Source organism: Eubalaena glacialis, chromosome 14 (genome assembly GCF_028564815.1).
Source record: "Eubalaena glacialis isolate mEubGla1 chromosome 14, mEubGla1.1.hap2.+ XY, whole genome shotgun sequence".
NCBI lineage: Eukaryota > Metazoa > Chordata > Mammalia > Artiodactyla > Balaenidae > Eubalaena > Eubalaena glacialis.
The window spans coordinates 10,444,644-10,460,618 of NC_083729.1; the positions used below are offsets into that span (position 1 = coordinate 10,444,644).

Here is a 15,975-nt window from a genome sequence, read left to right on the forward strand (position 1 = left end):
TCCACTGACTTATTTTGAGGCTGAATTTAGGCAATAACTAAAAGTCCACTGGAATTTGTATGAAAGGACACAAATTTGAGGAAGGATTGACTGTTTGAAGTAAATTCAATACTACCATGTGCTTGTCTTACTGCTCAAATCCCTCAGTTATTTTATTATTAACCTGTATGTGTTAGGTTACAGAAATGTAGCTTGGATTAGTCTTTCTGACTAACTCCTGATTTGAGATCAAACAAGGAAGGAAATGTCACTCAGGAAAGCAATATGATTGCATGGACAGGAAAAATCGGGGAAACTTGCTCTCCTGTTTGTGTCACTGGCCTCGTTTGTTTCAGAGCTGTGATATAAGACAGTTAAAGCACTTGATCAGTTTATTTCTTGATCAGTTTTAAACATTCTGACGTATAAACAAAGAACCTCTGAAGGGACTGAGCAACCCTTGTGACAGGAGCCGAAGAAGCAGTGCAGGTTGTCCCGTTTCCCCTCCCCCTTCCCTTCTCCGGTTGACTTCTTGGGTCCCCTCACTCCACAGTCCCGATCCCACCATGTCCCAGAAACAAGAGGAGGAGAGCCCTGTGGAGGAGACCGGTAAGGAGAAGCAGGACACACAGGAGAAAGAAGGTACGCTCCCTGAGAGAGCCGAGGAGGCAAAGCTAAAGGCCAGATATCCAAGCCTAGGACAAAAGCTTGGAGGCTCCGACTTCCTCATGAAGAGACTCCAGAAAGGGCAAAAGTACTTTGACTCAGGAGACTACAACATGCCCAAAGCCAAGATGAAGAATAAGCAGCTACCAAGTACCGGACCAGACAAGAACCTGGTGACTGGTGATCACATCCCCACCCCACAGGATCTGCCCCAGCGAAAGTCCTCGCTTGTCACCAGCAAGCTTGCGAGGTAACTGGGGCCCCGTTCTGCTCCCCTTCCTCACCCACCAGACTTTTATATATCATAGGCAGGGATGGAATGGGCACCTAGTTATATCTCCTCAGCTTGCTAGCCAGAAGTGACTGTGATTCTCCTGGGGGCTGCTGAGAAGGTAATGTGGGCTGAAGAGAGGCTCTGAGTTCATTTCTTTGGATAAATTGAGATTTTCACACCCTCGTGTAGCCCAGGTAGGGGCTCAGAAATGGGACACTAGGATTGGATAATGCTGCAAACTCTCTTTTTCTTTTGTACAAGAAACTGGGGAGATGTGATTTCTCCTGTTGGAAGAGAGTATCCCCAAATTGGTTAGGCTAGGCCTTGGGAATAATATGACAGGTTTAACATCCCAAGGCTAACCTGACATGGTTGGGAAAGGTAGATTGAATGGGATCTGTTTTCTGTGCTTTAAGTGTTTTGTCCCTTGGGCCGCTACTGCTTCATGTTTCCATTATGACCGGTTTAGAGAAGCCTCAAAAAGAAAAACTGATTGGCTTGCCTAAAACTATAGTGCCCACTTAACCTCCTTTACTCAGTCAGTGTCTTTTACAGTTTGCCTTGGCTCTTAAATAATGTAAAGATTGGAGGATATAATTCACATAAAATGGGCACCTTCTCTCTCTCTTCCAGCATGTTGCTTTTTGAAAGTATCATGGGATAGTGGAAAGAACACTGGGTTAGGAGTCAAGATATCTGGGTTCTAGTTCCACTCAGTCTAGGCAGAACTGACGTGTAACCTTGGTCAAGTCATTTAACCTCTCCGGATTTCTATTTCCTCACCTGTGAAACAGAGTTGAATATAGATGAGATTGATTCTGATTCTAAAATCCTGAAAAAAAACTGTGCTGTTCATTGTAAAGCCAAAAGTGAGGAAGGCCCATAGGTGAGCCTACACAGGGGAACTATTTGAAGACTACATGGGGAGAGAAGTTGAGGTTTGGGGGTTATAAATTCAGGCAAGAGGGGCTCATAAGGGTCAAGAAAAAAAATTCTAAGCTAGCCATGAAAGCTCTTGCCTCTGCCCTCACCTGCTTTCCTACAATCTGGGCCCTTGCTGCTAAAAAGCTGCACTGACAGCCAAGCTATGGGCCTGGAGAAACAGGCTCAGTCATGCACATGTGGAGTCCCACATTTCAGATGTTATCAGCTGCCAGGTGTATTGTTAGGGAGACAAGAAGAAAAGGGGTGAACTGAGTGGGCCTCCAGGGCTTAGTGCTACAGCAGGGCTGGAGCAGGAGGTTCTCAGGAGATGAATCACCTTGGAGGAAGCTGGGGAAGGTGGTCAGGGAGAAAGAGAAGGAACACTGAGAAATCTCTGCCTTCCTAGAGCTCAGTAACCCAACTCCTGTGCTCCGAGAAGTAGCAATGCTGATCGTGAAGCAGGTGAGGAAAGGGGCTGCAGGCGGCCAGCATCATCAATCTAGTTATCAGTAGCTTGGCCTGAATGTTACTGAATGCAGCCTGCTAGTTAAGACAGAGAGGGCAGGGTGAGAACTAGCTAGCCATTCAAGAGAGGAAGATTCTATAATCCTCTCTTGCCCTCTCAGCTCACCAGTTCTGATATGCCACACATCTGGCCCATGAGAACAACTGATGAACTTGCTGATGCACGTGTAGGGGGTTGGGGGTGTCTCTACTTCTTTCCTGACCAGCTATTCACTTTTCAGGCCATCATTCCGATTGGATAGGAAAAAGTTGGTGAGGAGGGAATGGGGAAAGCAGGATCCCGTGATTCCCTGGCCCCCAAACTCCTTGGCTGTCACCTGTAATTGTATATAATTTTTGTGTTTCTTGCTCCATTTCCTCATGCTGTCTTCCTTAGTCGAAAATCCATGTGGGAAGGGGAAAATGCTGAACATCCTTGTATAGTTTCCTCAACTGTCCCAGACACGTTGTACACAGATATGTCATGTTATTATATATGTAAATGTATATAATTTTGTACGTTTTCATCTCCGATCTTCTCGAATTTTGTACTCTTTTCTTTTCTGTCTGAGCTGCCTTCTCTATCAGTCACTATGACTCCTCAAGACCGAGGCCACAGCGAGTCCGGTTTTTAGGAAGGAATAGAAGAAATAGGGAAATCAGAAAAACTGTTGGTCTCTTTCTCCACCTGGTCATCTTCAAGGCTGAGAAAACAAAGAAGCAAGCTACACTCTCTCTATGCCACCTGTTTCCACAGCGTGAAGTACATAGTTTCCATGGCAAAGAAGGGTCATTTCAAAATCCAAATCCAAAGTGCTTTGATTAAACCTAGATTATGAAGTCCACTCAAAACAACATGTGTGTTGCCCGGCCCTGACCTCCGTGCAGTTACCCCCTCATCGCTGTGCGCCCCCGTCCGTCTCCGCTGCCGCCGGTGGCTCTGGCCATGCCTCTGAAACCAAGCCTGCCTGAGCCAGGCAGCTTACACCCGTGAAAACCTCCAGTTATTTTGATCTGGTCTAAATAATTTTTTTTTCTGTTTTTGTGTTCCTGGGTATCTCCAAAAAGACAGAGAACATTTTGTTTTGAAGATAGGAAAAGACTGAAATTCTCTCTCTTTTTTTTTTCTTAAACAACTCGCTGGATAAGATTAAGACATGGGCCAGGGAGCCCTAATGATTGTTAAGTGTGGAAGAGTGATGGGGTAGAGACTGGGGTGGAACTTAGGGTTCTTTCCCTTACTACTTGACAGTGTTTTCTTTTTCCTCTGTGTTGGTCCGCAGCGGCCAACTTGAATGATGCTGCCCGGGGCGCCGCCAGATCCTGAGACGCTGCCCCCCTGGGTCCTGTGCTGGCTCCTGGCCATCACTGCTTTTGCAGCCAGGGGTCCGGAGGTGGCTTGGGTGTGGGCTGGAGAGGCAGAAGCCCCTGCCCTTGTTGGGAGACGTCTCAGTGAAATCCTGGGGGTGGGGGTGGGGATGGGAGAGTGAGAGGGTGGAGTGGGAGATTTGGGGGAGTATGAATTAGGGCTTGGAGTTGATAAAAACATTCTTGACTATCCTCCTTCTTAACCACGTGGCTGGTGTGGGGTGGGTGTGAGGAGGAGGACGTAAGGTGGCCTAAAGATGAGAGGCTCTGATTCAGCTCTGTAGAAGTGTGCCTTGTTTGCTTGGATGTGGCTGGGGACCTGGTGTCAGATAAAGGAACCTGTCTGTCTAAATATGAAAGATGCAGACAACTCCTCTGCGGAGGAAGCTGAGAACTCAATGTTAATTGTTCATAAAAAAAAAAAAAGAACCTCTGAGGGGACAGTCTATTAGGATGTTTGCCTAGTCACTTCCTGCTTCATGCCCACATCCTCCTAACCGGTTGTTTCCTCCAAAGAGTAAGTCCCTGCTCAGGTATGGACAAAAATCCCCTTATTTTTCACCTGAAATTTGCCGTGGAGACACTTAGTTCACCTTGCATAATCCCACTTTCCTTATTACTTCTTTCTAGCAGTCTTCTCATTAGGACGGTAATCCCACAGCAGGGGGCATAGTCTCAAAACCTGGGTGTGTGTATGTTTTGGGGGTGGGGAGATGGGGCTTCAGGACAGGATTTAGAAGTTTAATGCCCAAGAATCTTGGTTGTAATTTTTACAAGCTATTTATTTTCTACTGTTATGTAAAGAGGACATAATATAAAACTTACAGAATTGTTGAGCAATGTTATATAAGGCAATATAAGGCACCGTCGTGCAGAATACATTTAGCTGTCTTGGGAATAGGACTTCCATTTTGTAATTGAACGGTTCTTCATTGTTGAGTGTAGTAGTACGGAGCTTAAAACAGCCTCTCTCTTTTCTCTTTTCTCTCCATCTATTGATTCTGGTGTTTTCTGGGGTGAAAGAAGGTATATCTAACTCCTCTTTGTTTTATGAATCTTTTGAAGCTTTGTGGAGAGCCATTTGTCAGTTTCCTCTGTTTCTGATTAGCCAAGGACAAAGGAAAAGGAAGTAAAGGAAGGGCAGAGTGATCATGTCACCCTCTCTTGGAAATTGGCCCATGTTTCTCAACTGACTTTCTTTTGATTGAGAGTCTTATAATTATATTTGGGGATGGACTCCAGGATACAGAGTGATGATTATTTGTCACTGATAATTAAGTAATTATCATTTTGCCTGAATGGAGAAGAACCCAAACATTTGCTGGGCACATCAGGAGAAGGCAGTGAGTGGGTCAGCCATCCTTCTGAAGGCAACTTCTCCACGGCCATGTTATAACGGTAGCTCCTGTGTGGGTTCTCATGGACACTTAAAAAAGTGTCCAAAGCCTTTGAAAATGTACTTTCCCCCATTTTAGACCAGTGTAAGTTACTTATTTTTTGGTGGTATCATAAATGACAAACTCCATACTTTTTATTTCTGAGCCAGATGGGTACATTGAATTTTTTTTTTTTTTTCAATATGAGGCAGCAAAATTGTTCTCCAAGCAGCAAGATTATTATGCTATTTGTTCATATTCATCATGTTGGGATTTCCTTTCTTCCTTTCAGTGTAATTATTTTGGTCTGTATTTATGGATGCTGAGGAAATGCACAATAAATATGGACTCTTGCAAGCATTTTAAAAATGCCGATTTCTCTAAAATTCTTACATTCAAGGAAGCGTGTCTCATTCTCCCTTCCTTTTATTGTTTAAGAATAAGGACAGCATTTCTACTCACTGCAGTGTTAGCAGGAGATCTTCTAGCAGCAACTGCTTCTTAAATTATTAATAGCCTCACAAAAAATGTGCTGTTGCTGTGGTGGGTACATATCAATTTGTACCAGGGTAGGACGTTTTCTCAGGCATGAATAAAAAACCAGTTCAGGATGCAGGATGTGTATAATGATATCAGGACTTAGTATAACAGACTCACCAGCATCCTGGTGATGTGGAAGGAACACTGAGATGGGAGTCTTGGGTTGGACAATCAAGTCTGCCATTAATATGTGGTGTGAGCTTGGACAAGCTGCTTGGTATCTCTTAGCCTCAGTCTTGGCATTTGTAAACTAAGGAGATACTGTTGGTGCCCTGCTCAAATCCCCTCATATGCATTTTACCCGTCTGGATACCAATTCCCTCACCTCCTGCATGCTTTGCTTCTACTGGCAGGGGCCTGCAATTTTCTATAGAGGACCACCTTTGGCTCATGGTGCCTCTTGCTTCATCCTTACTCACAAAACTGCCAGGAGTTTATATGTTCCCCACTAGGCCTCCTCTAGCCTATCCAGTGACAGGCTGATCTAGTAGTATGAAAGCCCAGCTGCCTTGCCTTCAGGGTGAATACATTCTGAAGGTGTAATATCTTCCAGGGCTTCCTATGCTATTGCTGGGACTATACCTGAAATCTCAACCTTGCTTGATGTCTCCCCTCCCTGTTCTTCTCTCACCTCCTTACTTGTTTCCCCAGGGAATAGTTTCTTAAAAACCACTTTCACCTAAACCCTCATCTCAGGATCTGCTTCTTCAGAACCCTGCCAACCTCATTGAACCAGCTGTTCAAAGTTAAGTAAATATTTAACTAGCACAGTCTTCTTGTTCTTTTAATATTTTGATAGTGCTTTAACAGTTGCCTAAGTTCTTATAATGAGACTATGGAGTTCTTCAGTCTACATACCTGTGTTAGTGGGGGTGGGTATAATTGGCCCCTTGAGGTCCAGATTCAAGTAAAAAAATGTTACTCTTTCACTTCTTAATATTTACTTGTTTCATCATAGCAATAGCTTGTAGTGAAAAGGAATTACTATTGCATTTTATAGAAGAGAAAGTTGAAACTCAGAAAGGACACATTGTGTAAGTGAAATCATGCAGTATTTGTCCTTCTGTGATTGGCTTATTTCACTTAGCATAAGGTTCCCAAGGTTCATCTATGTTGTTGCATATGGCAGGATTTCCTTCTTCTTTATGGCTGAGTAATATTCCATTATATCTATCTATCTTTATCTATCTATAGATATAGATATGCCACATTTTCTTGAGGTATCTAAAATAGTCAGAATTACAGAAGCAGAAAATAGAAGGGTGGTAGCCACGGTCAGGGCAGAGAGAGAAATGGGAAATTGCCATCATTTGATGGGTATAAAGTTTCAGCTATGCAAGAAGAATAAATTCTAGAGATCTACTGTACAACGTTGTGTTTTCAGCTAACAATACTGTGCTGTACACTTTAAAAAATGTTAAGAGAGTAGGTCTCATATTATCTCTTGTTACCACAATTAAAAAAAAAGAAAACAAGGAACACATCACTTGTCTATATGTCTATAGAACTTGGTTGCACCATTGGAGCTCACGTGTCCCAGCTCTGAACTCAGTCCTCTCCACTGCAAACTAGTCTGCAGGTAAATGTTGTCCTTGAAACCTCTTGATTTCCTTGTCCACGCCCCCCCCCCATCTGCTTGGCATTGTTTCCACTAAAACCTCAATTTCATGTTTAATTCTGAGAAACTTTTCAAATGATGACTAAGATATTAGCTGTTAGGGACTCAGGGAGCATCGATAATTTAAAAGGGTGCTTTAAATATCCAAAGATTTAATATTCAAAGGAATCAAAACTGGAATGATACTGGACAAGATTGTTTCTCAAGTTCTAAAATCATACTGTATATGTAATGGAAAGAACATGGGAACCATATTTTTGCCTACCTTCATGTTAGAATTGAGATTCATTCATCTTTAGAAGGAAACCATTTGGCATTTTCTTTTACAACAAAACTGTTATGATTTTGTTTGTTCTCCTTATAATTTGGTTACTGAACATCAAATTTTCTGAAGAAAAACTGACACTCTGAAGAAGTCAGTTTACAAAGTAAAGAAACTTTCATATGAGAAGAGTGGGAGAGAGTCAGTTAAGGTTCAAAGAAACCTTTATTTTGACTCTCACAGCAGGAGTAAAACACTCAAGGGGTTTAGGTTCCAGGAAGGAAACATGCAGTCTTCTCAGACTGAAAAGAAGAAAAGTCAAACTTAGAGTCACTCAGAGGTTTCAAATAGGTAATTAGCACCTTTCTTCTTTGTAACTGACAACTAAGTGACTTCTTAATCAGCCCAGATGTTAGGAATATGATAAAGGTTTTAAAGCACTGGCTCGACTCTTAGAGTGTGAAGATTACCTGGGAAGCTGGTTTCTAAGGCAGATTTTGAGCCCAGGGTCTGTAAGTTCTGTTTTCTCTTGTTGGGCGTAGAGCCCAGGAATCTCCATGTGTAACATGCAGGGAGACTGTTTCCATGTTCCTCACATCTAGAAACAGAGCAGATGACATATTATTTTAATATAGGCCAGTATTCCAGTAAGGACTCTTTACAGCAGAATCCTATTGTTACCAATGCTGTTGCCCCAGAATCGTACCCCTGCCCCTCCCTGAGATAGAAAATAATTACTCTTACCTAAATTTCAGGAAGGAGCTGCAAAGAGAAAAAATGAATGAGAACCAACTAGGCCCAAGATGGCAGAAGATTTGACTTCCAGCAGACCTTGAGCCTCATTATACACTCATTGTAATACATTAGCTAAATGACACACCCACCAGCCCCTTGACAGTTGACAGTTGCTATGACAACAACCAGAAAAGTCCATACAAGGACTGAAAAGGAGAGATGCAACAATTCCGGGTCCAAACCACACCCCTGTTCTCAGATACCTCATGAATATTCCTCCTACTCTTTCCAACTCCCTCCCTTTTACCTCGACCCTCCCTCGTGTAGATTTGGTGGCTCTGCTACAATTGGGTTGAGAAGTTGATTTGCGAATTAGGTTCCTGCTTCTCCTTTGGCCATTGAATAAAACTTGTGCAGTTCCAGTTTCAGTATCGGTTTTGTTATTGGCTGCACGAATGTATAACTGAATCACTTTACTGTACAGCAGAAATTAACACAACATTGTAAATCAACTATATATCAATAATAATTAAAAAAAAAAGAACCTCCCTGGCTGAGACAGGGGGTCTCGCCTGGCTAGGACATTGCCACGGGTCCTGTCGACCAATTCAATAACAATATGATGTTTGTATTGTTATTTTTCCCTCTTAATATCTTGTAATAACTTATATGTTTGCCAAGGAAAACAGATGTGACAGGAAACTAAAGTGCTGTGGTGAGAGGACTTTACTGTTTTCTGAGAAGCAGTTGAAATAAATGAAGATACATAGAGAAGAAAATAATTCTGAACAAATGCTAACTGCCATCAAATATGATATTTAAATGAACTCCTATTCAGTTTTCTTTTTTATTCTGTGTAGCTTCAAGAAAAAAATTGAAGATCAATGAGTAGAAGTAATGACTCTTCAGAGACATGGATTTCTAATAGAGTTGTCTCAGCTGAATTGCCTCAAATAAAGTGAGTTCCAGATTCCTGGGAGATTTGCAAACGTTGAATAACCAACCAACTGGCTAGATGAAATGGTACAAGGCCCACTGGTAATTCGTGTTCCCTCACTGCCCATGTGTCCTTCCAGACAGCAAGACAGTGGACATTTCCCCAACAGAAGAAGAGCGCCCACTCACATCTACACATATACCTACTGCATAGAATTGCTTCTCTTTTTCTCTCTATAATTGCATCTTTTGCTAAATTTATTGAGGGATCATAATTTCCAGAAATGCAACAAGGTCAGATGTAAAAAGTAGTTATATGGTGGTGCAATAAAAATTAACTAATAATGAAGTACTGCCACTTACACCCATCAAAATGGAAACATTTACAGCAACTACAATATTTATTTTTGTTGTGAGTATAGTGAAAATAGTACTCTAACACCTGCTGGTGTAAATACGTATTGTCACATCTTTTTTTATTAAGCCATCTTAAAGATGCTATTGAAACCTAAAATGCATATACTCTTTGATCCAGCAATACTGTATTCCTTGAAAGGTATCTTATAGAAACCAAAAGACCAGTAAGCAAAGATCTATGTACCAAGGACTTTCTTGCATTTTTATGCATGTAGAAATGTATAAGGAAAAATGCCCATCAATGAAGAATTGGTTATACAAATTGTGGTGTGTTAACACCAGGAAATAAAGCCATTAGAAAGAATGGGTTAGATTTATTTCTGTTGGGACTTCCCTGGTGGCACAGTGGTTAAGAATCCACCTGCCAATGCAGGGGACATGGGTTCGATCCCTGGCCTGGGAAGATCCCACATGTCGCGGAGCAATTAAGCCCGTGCTCCACAACTACTGAGCCTGCGCTCTAGAGCCGGTGAGCCACAACTACTGAAGAGCCTGTGCTCTGCAACAAGAGAAGCCACCACAGTGAGAAGCCTGCATACTGCAATGAAGAGTAGCCCCCCTCGCCGCAACTAGAGAAAGCCCGCATGCAGCAACGAAGACCCAACGCAGCCAAAACATAAATAAAAATTTAAAAATAAAGAAAGGGAGCATTAATTAAAAAAAAGAAAGAATTATGTCTGTTTACTGGAAGGAATGTTTACTAGATATTGAGAAAAGCAAGATGAAGAAAAATGTGTATAACATAAATTTAGGTTTATATATTTGTGTGTATATACATATAAGTATATAGTGTAATATACATATTATATATATATAATGTGTGTGTATATTGTGTGCCTTGGTATATCTAGGTGTGGAGACAAGAATGGAAGATATAGATATTAACATGTTTTACCTAAAAGGGCACTGGTGTGGATGGAGAGGGAGAGGAAAGAGGAAGGAAGGAAGGCAAAAAAATGAAAGTGAAAAAGTGAAAAAATGCAAGACTGCATTAAGTAAATAGTATATATGATATGGTTCCACATTTGTATAGTATGTAAAATATGCATGTGTAAAAAATGTAGAGCATCTTTTTCTGAGAGATGGGGGAAATACTATATGCATATTTTATTAGCCATGTTTTAAAATCTAAATGATGAATAACATTTTGAGGAAAAAGTCAGCAAATAACAGAGCCAGATTCAGCTCAATGGTATATTTGCTTGTTTATTTTTCTACACTCTTTCTCATTCCAGCTCTGATTTAATGCAATTTGCAATGAAAAGTATAGCATAATCTGAAAAATAATTGAGGAAATTACAGGATGGGGAATTTAAATGCATTTTTTACAATTATTTTTTATAAGCAATAACAAAAACCTCACTTTGGGTATCTGACAAGGCCCTCGTGACTGAAGGGTTTATGCGTCCAAGCAGAACATCGTCAGTATTTTATTGAGTTGGGTCTCTTCATGAATTGACCTCATTTATCTCTATGACAGAGCAAAGAGATTTTTTTCACTTGGACAAACATTAAGGCATTGTTGGGTATTGTCAAACTCAATAAGTCAATGGTAATTCCAGGGGAAAAATTATTTATTTTAATTGAACCCTAGCATAGGACTTAACAGAAAAAGATCTACAGGATAAGAGCTTAATTGTGTCAACCTTTCCATCTTGTTTTGTTTAATTTAACACTTCAGTGAACTTCCCAATAGTAACATACTGCCTTAGACATTTCTAACTCCTTTTAGGTCATTTACAGTTTTCCCTAAATACCACAAATTAAGGAGTTCAATGTGGGTCAGGATATATTATTTCTGAAACCATGGATATGGATCTGATACTTCACTTATCACTAAATCGATCAAGTAAGTAATAATTGTTTCCCCAGAGCTGTTAAACACAAGGACAGTTTTTAAGCGGCTCTACCTATACTGATATGTCTTTTAGCCTAAAAATTTCAGACAGAGATGAATGATCTCCTATGGCAGTGAGAGTGTGTACCTTCACCTGTCAATTCCACCCGCTTTCCAATTATTGCACCAGGCCTGCAAGCTCTCCCTCAGAAAAGGACCTGACTGGCTTTCACCCTAACCCCTTCTTGCAGAAGTTTTAACTCAGCTGTAGAAATCCTCTCAATGTGAAACATGTCATGGAGTCTTCCAGTGCCAGATGTAGATTTCAACAACACAATTCCTCAGATTTAGATAGAGAACATTTAACTAAAGGAAAAAAAACTTAAGTCTTTTCAGTTGGAGGCTAGTAATGTGTCCCAGGTTGAGGAAAATAGGTCAAATATTGATTAAAACCCCAAATATTGTTTTTCCTTGTAACTTTAATGCATCCTTCCTTCCTTCTTTCCTTCCTTCCTCCCTCATTCCCTCCCTCCCTTCCTTCCTTTCTTCCCTTCTGACATTCAACAAGCATACGCGCCAGGTACGAAGCTGGTTACTGAATATACTAGTTTTCTATTTCTGCTGTAACAAATTGCCTCCAACTTAGTGGCTTAAAACAGCAATTTTTTTTTTCTTTTACAGTTATAGAATTCAGGAGTCCAGACTGAGTCATAAACAGCTAAGTCAAGGTGTCAGTAGGGCTGTGCTCCCTTGGGTGGCTCCAGGGGAGAATCCGTTTCCCGTTGCTCCTTCCAACGTCTGATGACTGCTGACATTCCTGGGCTTGTGGCCGTGTCACTCCAACCTCTGCTCCTCTTGTCACATTGCTTTTTGCTCTTCTGTGTCAATTTTCCCTCTGCCTCTCTCTTATAAGGACATTTGAGATTGCATTTAGGGCCCACCCTAATAATTCAGAATAATATTCCCATCTCAAGATCCTTAATTTAATTTCATCCGCAAAGTCCCTTTTGCCATAGAAGGTAATTTTTGTAGGTTTTAGGAATTAGGATCTGATTATGTTTGAGGACCAGTATTCGGCCTATCATACTGGAGACACATGAAATACAAACCATGTACCTGCCCTCAAAAAAGCCCTCATGAAAACCATGTAAACAGATTACCTAAATCTTCGAAAGTTTAATGTTAGACACAGACTCTGAGAGCATAATATTTTCCTGCTAGGAAATGATTAGGAATTAATGGCTTCCCAATTATTAAATTCAGTTTCAGTCTGAATAGGGATCAATGCCAACTTGAGTGTATGAATCAAAAATTAAAACTCAGTGCAGACGGAGATGTCCTTTCATGTCTGTGGTGGGCTGAATAATGAACACCGAAGACATCCAGACCCCAGTTCATGCAGCCCATGTTTGATACTTTATATGGTAATGGGGTCTTTGCAGCTGTAATTCAACAAAGGATTTTGAAATGGGAAGATTATCCTGGATTATCTGAGTGGGCCCTATATGTAATGTAACTGTCCTTATAAGAGGGAGGCAGAGGGAGTTGTGAAAACAGATGAGAAGGCAAAGGGATGATGGAGAAAGAGAAAGATTTGTGATGCTGAGCTGCTGCCTCTGAAAATGGAGGAGGGGGGTTCATAAGCCAAGGAGTGCGAGGAAGACAGCTCTAGAAGCCGGACAAGGCCAGGAGAGGGATTCTTTCCTGGAGCCTGTGGAAGGCGTAGAGCCCTGCGCACACCTTTCCTTTATCCCACTGAAACCGATTTTGGTCTCCTGACATCCAGAACTGGAAGCGAATACATGTCTGGTGTTTTAAGCCACCAAATTTTTGTTAATTTATTAAAGCAGCCACAGGAAACCAATACAGTGTTTATAGGCTCTGAACGTTTTCTGCAACTCAGTGTAGCAGAAAGAGCCTGTTCTGAGAGATTGGAGACAGAATCCCAGATCAGCCAGTTACTAACTAGGGACCACAGGCACCTGCATGCTTCCGAAGCCCAGGTCCTCTGTCTACACTGTAACCCATGACTCTCCTTTATGTTTTAATGTTATCTACCTAAAAATAATCTATATTTAACCTCCTACACATAATTTCCAAATATCAAATTAGGACAATAACATTGATACAATGCACATATTCCTGGGTCAGGTTCTGGGCTAGAAAGAGGACATGAGACATGAGTTCAGAGTAGAGGAGATCATCTCATTATTGTCCTTTTCCTGGATCATAATCCAATTCAGGAACACACTTTGCATTTACTTGTCATGTCTCATTAGTCTCTTTTAATCCAGCACAGTTCCTCTGTATTTCTTTGTTTTTTTATTGTTTGGCACTTTTAAACAGTACCGCCCGTTGTTTTTTGCTGTATCCCTCAGATCGGGTTGGTCTGATGTTTCCTCAGGATTTCATTTAGGTTATGCGATTTTTGGCAGGAATCCCACAGAAGCAATGCTGTGTCCTTCTCAGCGCACCCTATCAGAATGCACATGTTGTCAGTTTATCTTGTTTAGGGATTTGGGGTGAACGGTGTATGGGAATTCCTCCCAATTTCATACATCTAAATGAAAAAATTCAAAGTTAAAAAAATCCCTACTCTTCAGCATAGGATATCAATTAGTGAACTGGTATAGTTTTAAATGTCTAGTGTATCATGTAAAAAGCTGAAAGAGTTAATGCCCCTCGAAAATGGCCTACCGATCAGCATCGTAAAATCTTGGATACAGAAACAGTGGAGGTGTTTCAGGAGCAGAACTTCATGGGTAAGAGTCAGGGATCCAGCAGATAAGACCTCCTGATTTGATCTCTGCCTTTTAGTGGCCCTCTGATCCTTGGCAATACATAATAATAATAATGACAATTAGTCAATTTATTGAGAATTACTGTGTTCTAGGTGTTGTTTTGAGAGATGCACAATTATTCCATTTAATTGTTGCAACAACATATGAATTTTATATTATTATTATTCCTACTTTTAGATGAGAGAACTGTAGCCTAGAGAAGTTAAGTCACTTCCTCAATACCCAACAGCTAGGAAGTATTAAAGCCAAATTCAGACTTATTCTGCATCCAGGTCCTATGCTTATTACCACTTTATTACACTTCACTAAGATTGCTAACCACAGTTTTCTTATCTGCAAAATAGAGATGATAATCACACCTGTGTTATAGTTATCTGTGATTTAATAAAAGGAGGCATTTGAATTTATGCCTCATGGTAGGCATATATAAAAGTTAGTTTTATTATCCCATACTGATTATTGTACCTTGACTTTACTGGTGGGGGAAAATGAGGCTCAGAGAATTTAAGGAATTGCGCAGACTAACACCATGAGGAAATACACTTAAACCACTGTCTCATCCATGCTTCTTTCCATCACGCATGACCTCTCCTGGAAAGTGATTATTATACTAAACACCAGGGGGCAGATTTTATCATAATGATGTAGTATATCCATTGGTATAAATTAAAGACATAATTTCCTTGTAAACTCATTAGTGATCACTCAGCAGCCATTTACTAAAGAGGCAATAGTAGCTCTTTGGTTCCAGGAGCGGATTCAGAGCACTTATTGGTAGTCTTGCTGCTGGAAGAGAAACGTGCCTTGTCGATCACCTACCAACCGCCCCACTCTCCAGGGAGCTCTGACTCAGTGCCCCCTCTTAAGAACATGGCAAGAGTCACTCACCATATTCTGGTGAGAGACTAGTCATAGTCTCAGATCTAGAAGTAATTTGTGCCCTTACACAAGCCACTTCCATTCTCTGGACTTCAGTTGCCTTAATAACAAAAAGAGGAAGTTGGAAGAACTTTTTAGGGAAAGTCTAATATCCCTCACAGCTTAATAATTTTAGATATTCTGAAATGCGTGATTATTAATTTTCCCATTAGTTTGACTTTTTGAGAAGGCATTATAGATATCAATCAACTAATAATTAATCTTGTGCTTGCTACAGTGTTAATACATGAAATACATATTCGTGTATTTCATAAAATAGCATTTTGGATGGAAAGTCTGGGGTTTTTAAACATGCTTTTCTTGTGCTCTCTTGTCATTTGGCTGATTTTTTATTGCATTATGCACACTCGGGCTTTATCTGTCTACTTGCTAAAAAATCCAAGTTATCTGCAGTGTCTCAAATGACCTTGCATTAACCTTGTTTACCATAAAGTGAAAGTATGTCCATAGAAACTCTCTGTGCTTTTAACACACTTGTTAACTTTCCCCAATATTATCAGAGGGCACAAGAAGTTCACATCAGTGTTCAGTAAAGCACCGTTTTTTATTTTGATTGTTTTTATCTGGGTAAGTAAAGACCTCAGGAAGAATACATTAGCTGTGAATTTCCACCATATGCCACACTTTTTAACAAGATGAAAAAAAAATCCAGCATGGAGCTGAGTAATGAGAATATGTGACTTGCTCTTACCCCAATGAGTATGTTTCCAGTAGTATTAGCTTGAAATCAAGGCCAAAGTAAAACTTCCAAGATTTCAAATACACTGAACTATTAATGGCATTTTAATACAATTGTTCT

At 40.7% G+C, this 15,975-nt stretch overlaps 1 protein-coding gene and 1 long non-coding RNA gene across 2 annotated transcripts in view; both read left to right on the forward strand.

The window, feature by feature from the left end:
* The window catches only part of LOC133105407 (uncharacterized), a 228,813-nt gene that overhangs the window by 40,752 nt on the left and 172,086 nt on the right, over window positions 1-15,975 (forward strand). The window lies entirely within an intron of this gene.
* Window positions 546-3,341, forward strand: LOC133074687 (alpha-endosulfine-like). Its single transcript, XM_061168647.1, has 2 exons — window positions 546-895; window positions 3,236-3,341. Exons 1-2 carry the CDS (start codon window positions 546-548, stop codon window positions 3,339-3,341), a joined length of 456 nt encoding a protein of 151 aa, XP_061024630.1.